Raw genomic sequence first — 8,887 nt, 5'->3', positions numbered from 1 at the left:
TAACTGTGCAGTGTGTTTTTTTTTTTTTTTTTTACAACTTTAAAATAAATCTAATCAATTTTATTCACATTTTGTTTAAAAAATTTTTAAAGTAGGGGCAAGTGTTTTAAGTACAGAATGAATGGTGCCAAACTAAATAGATGAGAATACAGTTTTAATCACCAGTATTGATATGTTTATAAACCCGGATCAGGTCTATTCACTTTAGGGTTTTCACCAAGTCTTTCCTAAAAATTACAATATGATTTGGATACCGTGCAAAAACTGACATTTTCTTGTGTCTCTGACGCTCCCCTTCTCTCTGCTTCTTCTGCTTATATTGTGTGTGTTTGTGTACTCACCTTTGCTGTCACTTCACACATTGTCCTATAACATTATTATTTCAAAATTGCTTAAAATGGACATATATTATTTCATCTGATACCAAATGGTTACAAATAGGTTCAAGTTAAAAGAAATACTGTATAATGTGTTTTACATTAGGGTATACACACAGCTGTTGTTTTGTAATGCAATGTTATGCTAACTTGTATTTCTCCATTTTCAAGGCTGTGTCAAATAAATACTGTACTCAAGCCTTCTCAAAACAAATCACTCAAATTGTGAAGATATGAAGAGTGATAATAAGTAACATCAACATATCACAAGAGGGATACAGAAATGTTTGTAGAAAATCTAGCATTGAAGAGAAGAGGAGAAAAGAAAATTGATAATCAGTGCAGGTTTATTCTTTTACCAAAGTACACCAGTAAAAAAAATGTGACTGCAAGAAAACTGGAAAAAAAGATTTGTTTCACATATTACCGTATGTGGTAGTGAATAGTGAAAGAAGAGCTTCTTCTGCAGTTCTTACCTGACTTTATCTTTAACGTAGTCTTTCTGTCAGACCACTGCATGAATAAGCAGGTGTACAGGTGTTCCTACAGTGTAAAAAAAGTTTGTAGAAAGTAGGGTAAAAAACTGTCAAACAGCAACAGTAAACCATAAAACCATAAAATCGAAAATAGTCCATCATCGTAGTATCAGACACAGAACAGTAGGACTCAAAATGCAGCGGCAGGGACAAAGAGAAGGAGAGTTCGGTAGTCGTTTATTCAGTCCAATTTCAAAAATACCAGGAAATCCAATCTACAGGGCAGAGGTACAAAATCACTGGGCGAGTACTCGGTATCCAAAAGGCAAAAACGGGTCAATAACACAAGGGCTATAGATATATACATGAAACAGACGCTGGACCGCTGACAGGAATCCGACAAGACGATCTGGCACATAAGGGAAAAACCCCACCACATATATACACTGAATGATAACGAGACACAGGTGTATCACATTAGGGGAAGGGAGGCAATCAACAGGAGGGAAGGAAGTTAGACAATACAAGGAAGAACACACACCAACACGCACACTACACACACGTAGTAGATACATTAAATTACCCTAAACCAAGAAAAGGTACACCATTTTTTCTGTCATAATATGAAGAAAACACACAATTTTACTGTCAAAATACTTTTTATTTTATAAAAAAAAATATCCTAATTTCCAAAGCATGTCATTCCTCTAAAATTAATGGTATTACTCTGCTTTTATCCATTTGTACATACATATGAGAAACAAGAACTCTGGAATACAGTTTTGCAGATCACTTTAAGAGTATCAGGATGACAGGTAGCTTTCCAGCACTAAGCCATCATCAGCAGTTGTTTCACCTCTGTCGACTTGCAACATAAACAGGAGTAGGACAGGCCTCCAGTAGTTGGCAACCACCAAATCAAAATTATAACCAACATTATAAAAGTGACCTGCAACTCTATATTCCGGGGTGGTTTCTTCTATGTCTTGTTCATTAGAGCTCAATTTAACAACAGAAGCCGAGCTTATCTCTGTGTAGGCATCATGCTTAAGCACTGCATCAATCTAACTTGGCTTTGTATCTGTTTTTTTGCCTGCAGAGAGGATCATGCCAGTCCACAGTGAACACCTGATGGACAACATGTGAATCCTCAAGAAAGAAGTGGTGACAATACACACTCCAAGTTCCAGTTTCTTCAACATCATGTCTGTGTGGGACTCTATCTCATGTTGAGCACCCTCTTCAGTGAAGTCTGGATTCAGTGACTCATTATTCTTGATCAACCCAGGGAAAGTGACTATTATGACATGTTTATTCATTCCACCTTGGATTATCCTTCATATATATGGACAAAGATCAACACAAACATTAAAACTGCTTTGTGAGTGTACTGGACAAGTTATTGGATCAGTTCAATCTGTTTGTCACCGAGAATATGGAAATGCACAAACAGTTTGTTGTATATCTACAGTTTATCTACTGTATTTGTGAAGAGACAAACCAGTATAGACAGAGGTGGAATTACAGTGATATCTAGTGGCCAGTCGGGGTACAGTGAAGACGTTCTGCCCTGGCAAAACTTTATTTTTAGGCTTTTACATCAGCCAAACAGATGCTATTTGCAGTAACTGGTTGTTTCTAATGTTTTACTATTAGAACACTTGTAAAGTGAAGTTAATGCAATTCCATGTTTTAAAAGTCAAAGGAAATAAGGCGTACACTTTAATAGGGATGGGAATTTGATAATATTTTAATGATACCAATGCCATTATCATTTCTGCTTATCAATCCGATTCCTTATCGATTCCTGTGGAAAGAAGTAGGCCTATATGTTTTCACTGTCAACAACGTAAAAAAAAAAAAAATGAGTCTCTGAACACTGAACAAGATAGATAACTGCTCTGTAGTTGTTCAGTCCCTCAAGGAGGGGGTGCTGTCTAACTTCAGTCTGATTGTCAGACTACTAATGTGGTGGGGTTTACTGAAAATCCATCTCCTCTCTTGAAAATTATTCCTTTTCATTGTATTTATCGAAGCATTAGACAAAAAATGAAGAAATAAAAGTTAAACTAAGCTAGCTAGGTAAGTGTAACATTAAAAAAAAAGGTTTTCCTAAAATTGTCTCCTGCTTAGAAAAGCTTACCTCGCCTCTTGAGTTTTAGCTCTTCTCCATGTCGGTTTAACACAGATACTGTAACAACGTTGGAATTGAAATACTGAATTTGCTTGTGCTTGTCGTGAAATAATATACAAACACTTTTGGTGGTCTTCATGTGTGCTGTGGGGTGAATTGCATGGCTGTTGATGTACAGGTGTGTGCTTGGGTGTCACTTCCAATCTGCAGTGCTTAATCAGCCACACATTGACTAGTATCAGTCCGTTGTCTGTCTCCTCTTGTGTGCAGTTACACACTTTCATGTCTCTTTTTCATGTGCTTTAAGTGTTTTCCCTGTGCAAGATAGTCTGTGCTTGTGTGGGAAGTGTGTAGAGTCTGGTTGGAGATGATGTGTGTAAATTCAGTGGGTCGGTAAAGTCAGTTGTTTGTCTTCTCTTGTGTGCAATGTGTCGAGTGTGCTGACATTGCTGCTGTTCTCTAAATATGGAGTGGCTGGGTTGGTGTCCAGACAGCTATATGGGTACATAACAGCAGCTGGTCAGCAGAGCCACCACACTGACCGACCAGCCATGAATCACTGACCAGCACAACACAACAGTTCTTGGCGTGATAGTTTCTGCAGGAAAGAGCTTATTTTACTTACTTTTTTTTAATGAAAGTTATCTAATATGGTATACTGTCTTGGTCTGTTGTCTTTTGCTCCTTCTATACTGGTTGGTCAAGTCTGAACTGGGGATTTTACAGATGTATCACTTACGAGTGCGCTAAGAGAGTAATGTTCCAGTAATACATGAGTTGTTAGTGTTTTGTGTTGCTCAGCGGTGGGTTCAGAGCGAATCGGGAACGGCGAATGAAGAAACTGGTCAGTATGTTGAGTCACCACGTATTACCTCGTGATTCATTAATATACTAACTCCCAGTCTGTTCTCTAGCAACTCATCATTATCTTCTTCACAGTCCTGGCATCAGAGTCATTAGGGAACTGCTTATCAATCACTCATAAAATATGTTGGTTGTTCCTGAATCATTTCTCACCCGTTCTTGGGTCACTATGCACAGTTTTGTGTACCCTGTTGTGTAAGTGTAACTGTTGAATGACCACTAATTAATTAGCAAAAGCAGGAATTTTTGCACTTTTTTCCCACTGATGAATTTATTGATTTCATGACAAAATAGGAAAACAAAACAAGTCCAACAACACATCAAAGATATCTCATACAGTCAGTTGCGAAAGATACGCAGCTTTGCAGTTCAGAGTGCTCATATACCCTGCACTCTCCAGAATATACATGACCTTACATGACTTTACTCCCAGTGAAATGTTAACTTTAGCTTGACCTTCAATTTTCTTAGTTATCTTGAATACCTCATAAGGGGGGATGAGCACCTCTGCTTCGTCTTGAAACACTGAATAATTTTTCAATAAAGCACCTGAACAGGTCTTAATTTTAAAGCAGGTCTCAGTACCAAACTGTGTCAGGTCTTGCATGTAAGAGCTAGAGGCAAAGTGACCAAATCTAATTCTTTGGTTTATTTGACCAGTAAATTTAACATTGGTTCGTCTGTAAGTGGTGTGACAGTTGTAATTGTTATTCAGAATCTGTATGGCGGATGTCAGCAGGAAATGTAAGGAATGAAATTTGAAAGAAGAATTTCCATAGAAGTTCCCCTCCGTTCGTACTGCATTATTAAATGTCTGGTAAAACATCTCATAGTAAGATGTGTAAGAACAGATTGCTTGAATGTGATCTTTGCTCAGAGCCTTATCCTCTCCATGTATTAGTTTCAATTCTGCACATTTTTTTGCCTTGTTCCAGACATCTGCAAATTGCCCCTCGTACTTTTCTGGTGAGTATTCATTGTTGAGTCTGTCCATCATTTCTTTGTTGCAGCCAAAGTACATGTCATCAACTGACTGGTCAACCAAGCTCAATGGGATTTCTGATTTGGCATCTCGTTGAGTGAAGTTGAAATGGATCTAAAAAGGGAAACATAGAAGAAAAGGTCATTAAATGTACAATACTTTATTATTGTTAGTGTTTACATATAAAAAAAACTGGCCTATATGGTAAAAGTAATTTCCTGAGTGAGGGGAGAGACTAGGCACATCACTGGAGCTGTTGTGCAAACACCCACCAATCACCAAGTTATTGATGAGGCCAGAACTTCTCCAAACTCATATTATTATATTATAATTATGGTATCCAAGCAATACTGCAGCTATATTACTTGAGCTGAATAACAATACCACTCTTACTTTCTTAAAAGAACTTTAGTTAACATATAGATATATAGATAGATATAGTTGGTTCAAGGATTTTAAAACAAAATGCCATGTCTCAGATCACTGTTGAGTTTTTGTGTTTGAAGCCACATCACAGTCTATTTCTATTTTGCAGAAAACAAATACATTATCAGTGAATATTTTACTGTTATGTTCAAACAGACGACATTTCCTCATTATGTTAACTGAAAACCTAATCCGGTTGCAAATATGTTTCCTTCAAAACATATTTACTGTTACAGATCAGTTGTACATAAATGTAAATTCGATGAGGCAGATTTAGCTCCACTCACTCTCATGGAGTCCACAGGTACTTCCCAGCAAAGGAGCAAACACAGTGGAGCAAAGATCAGCATGTTACCCTTCATCACTGCAGTCGCAAAATTATTCCTAAATTACACATAGATACAAAACAAGTCAGTGCCCATCAACTGCATTGATATTGAGCACCAGTATCACACAATGATTTTTCCAAAAATATGAAATGGTAAATGAAAGTCTTTCCGCAATTAAACACAAATGTATGCACTTAGAAGTTGATTTGATCGACTCACCAGTCTTCAGGATGAGAAAATGTTGAGCACTAGATGAACCTCGCAGGTCAAAGGCTTTGATCAGACACCTGGTCCTCAGCATGTGTTCAGGACTCATGGTCAACTGTATATATACCCCGACTTTGTGGTCAAACAGGTCACAAGTCCCCATACATACGCACATTTGCACTTCCAAAGTATGGGGGCAGACCTAATGTGTATTTGCGTGGTGTGTGTCGAGAAGTTGGAGTTGATTACTCAAAGAGGTTTTCTGATAAGAGCATGAACCACAGGTGCTGGTGTCAAAAGGGCAGAGTCTGCAATTTCATCGCAGTATAGGAAAACTAATGGTCAAAAGACAATAGGAAGTGGTACAAAGTCAGCAAGAGAGATGTTATTTAATGAGTCATATTCAAATCTTTTCTTTGAATCTGATGATGGGAAATTCTAGAGGATGGAGTCAGTTCATAATGTCCACTCTGTATGGTCATACATTGTACAGGAGGAGGACACAGTGGTATCATCCCCGTAGCACATAGTGAATCTTATACAAATAGGTATTATCTTTTATGGTGTTGTTGCATTGGAATTTGCAGGTTCTGGTGTCAAAGGTCTGAGTTCCAAAATGAAACCCGGAAAGAAAGTGATCAGCATGTGAGAGCAGCATTGTGGCTTTGATGATTGAGAGACTAATATTTCTCGTGGAGTGGTTTCAGAAGGCAAAGAAAAACATCTTTATAAATCTCCATGGCTTCTTCTCAAGTCTAAAAGACCTAAAATGTGCATGTTATCACCAAAGTATTTTCAGAAGTGTAGGACTCATCTATGCAAAAAGGTAAGAAAGGACTGTAAACCACCAGAGCCCACGCAGCAGTGGCCACACGCTGCTTCACACATACAAAGACTTTGTGTCTTTCACACTTAACCATGATGATGATGTTCTTCATCTTGACTCAGACTTTGCGGTCACAAGAGATGGCATGGAACATGACAAAATCTAATATTTATATATTATGTGTTTAGATGATGACGACGAACGAACGAATTTCTGGTACATTAATGTATATGTTGTTTTTAACCGCTACAGTTATTTTAACTACTTTACATACTGTTACAGACAGCTTAACCTGCATGTAAACTGCAGAGCTAAGAAAAAACGGTCCAGTTTTCAACCTGTGGCAACACATTTTGCAGCTAGTCCGAAGGTGTTTTTTTTTTTTTTTAATTATTATTTTTTAATTTAGTTTGGGAAATAGGAGAGTTCTCTAAATGTATAAAGCAACAACTAATCCTTCAGTTCATCAAAAACAATCTAATTCAAAGTTAACTAAATTTAGAGATACAGTTTATGGTTTTTACTGGATAGGAAGGGTATGAAAAATTGTAATATGAAAAGTAACAAGTAATCAAAGCTGTCATGCAAATGTAGTGCAGTGAAATGTAGTGGCGTAGAAGTATAAAACTGCCTTAAATGGAAATACTCAAGTAGAGTACAAGTACCTCAAATTTGTACTTAAGTACAGTACTTGAGTAAATGTACTTACATTCCACCGACATCTGATAAAGATTAGCTGGACTAACTCGACATTGTAGGGCCCCTATTTTCCCTTTTGTCCAAAATATCCTTGTGATATCAAATATGTGTCATTTCATATGTAGGAAAATGTTGTGCATGTATATATTTCTCTGGTTTTGTGTTTTGGCTTTTTAAAAAGGCATTGACATTAATGACAGTAATAATATTTACAGTCAGTGTAACATCTGTTTCAACTGGGCTGGACATCTCCTGTTTCATATGACAGGACAGTATGTTTTGACCTTTGGTATTAGCATCAGTTATATCTGATCTCTTCTGATAATAGAGGTGTAACCCTGAGTTTCATGCCAGGAAAAGGATGATCCCTTGGCCACTGTCCTATAGCCTATAACTAGGCCATCGTTTTTGTATTGAAGTGTCAGTCTTGTGCTGCTCTGCTGTTTTTTTTTTCTGCTGAACTGAGTTGAAGTAGTTGAGGAAGTAAAACAGAAAGTTGTAAAGTACAATATCTCTCATTGGATTCATCATTGAATGGCTCTGCAGCAGAGAAAATATTTAACCCTAACTCTAACTCGACTGCAGTATGAGTGGTGTGGTACGGCCCATGCAACATTATACAGTATGTGACACACCACCAGGGTGAAATGTTTAAAAATGGCAGGATGAGTTATAATGAAATGAAGACGGGGTGTAGCCGTAAGAGAAAGGAAACAATTTGGAGCATAATGAAAGAAGACATGGAGGGAATGATTCAGAAGACTAAAGAAGGTCTGAGGGTAAAGAAAAGTTGAGTGGGGTGGGATGGGGGTAGATGGGATGAACAATAGGGAAGTAGGAAGGAAGTGGGAGAGTAAAAGGTCTTCTATAATGTGGCAAGCAGTTGACCTTAATGATTTAAAGTTTAGATTAAACCCTCAGTGTCAGTGTGGCTAAACTACTGCCAGAATGCAAATGCTCTGTCAGAACAGGGGAGGTCATGTGACTTGAACTGAACTGCAAATTATTCATAGTTACACTAACAAAATGTTAAAAATCCTACGCAGGAAAGAAAGAATGTTAGCAAAGTGAAGGGAAGTGTTTTAACACTTGTCTTACGTTTAGGTATGATGACTATAAACAGAACTGAATTGAATTGAGAATTTATGTTACTTTAATGCTAATTCATAGTGCCTGCCAGTGTTAAATTAGGCAGAAGGCATCTCAGGACTTAAAATTTTAAAAGCATAACCAGGACCTTATGATATACACCCTCAACAAATTAAACTACCCCATGCTTCCCTTTATGAATACCAGTTCAATAATGGCTCAAAATCCCAGTTTGCTTACAGTGAAGTCACTCTGTGTAGGACTTGAAATTTGTTTTCTTTGAAACCATCTGATGGTATTATCAAGAGTAGCACTGTGGTAGACAACAGCTGTTTGCTCAGAGCTGTCAGGGTGAAAAGCTCTGTCTGTATTACTGGTTGACATCGATCATAACTTTGTTCCCTCTTTCACAATCAATAATACCAGATGGTATTAAGTATGTATGATGGTATCAAATAGATGATATTATATATATGAT

General features: G+C 37.4%; 1 protein-coding gene across 1 annotated transcript; it reads right to left on the bottom strand.

The window, feature by feature from the left end:
- Nucleotides 1-4,182: 4,182 nt before the first annotated feature.
- On the bottom strand, nt 4,183-5,904 carry LOC130167100 (erythroblast NAD(P)(+)--arginine ADP-ribosyltransferase-like). The gene is made up of 3 exons (XM_056373082.1): nt 5,808-5,904; nt 5,547-5,623; nt 4,183-4,947 (listed from the first exon to the last, which is right to left on the bottom strand). Exons 1-3 carry the CDS (start codon nt 5,902-5,904, stop codon nt 4,183-4,185), a joined length of 939 nt encoding a protein of 312 aa, XP_056229057.1.
- Nucleotides 5,905-8,887: the final 2,983 nt, after the last annotated feature.

The sequence above is a fragment of the Seriola aureovittata genome, chromosome 3, assembly GCF_021018895.1.
Source record: "Seriola aureovittata isolate HTS-2021-v1 ecotype China chromosome 3, ASM2101889v1, whole genome shotgun sequence".
NCBI lineage: Eukaryota > Metazoa > Chordata > Actinopteri > Carangiformes > Carangidae > Seriola > Seriola aureovittata.
This window is presented reverse-complemented; position numbering and strand designations above follow the sequence as displayed.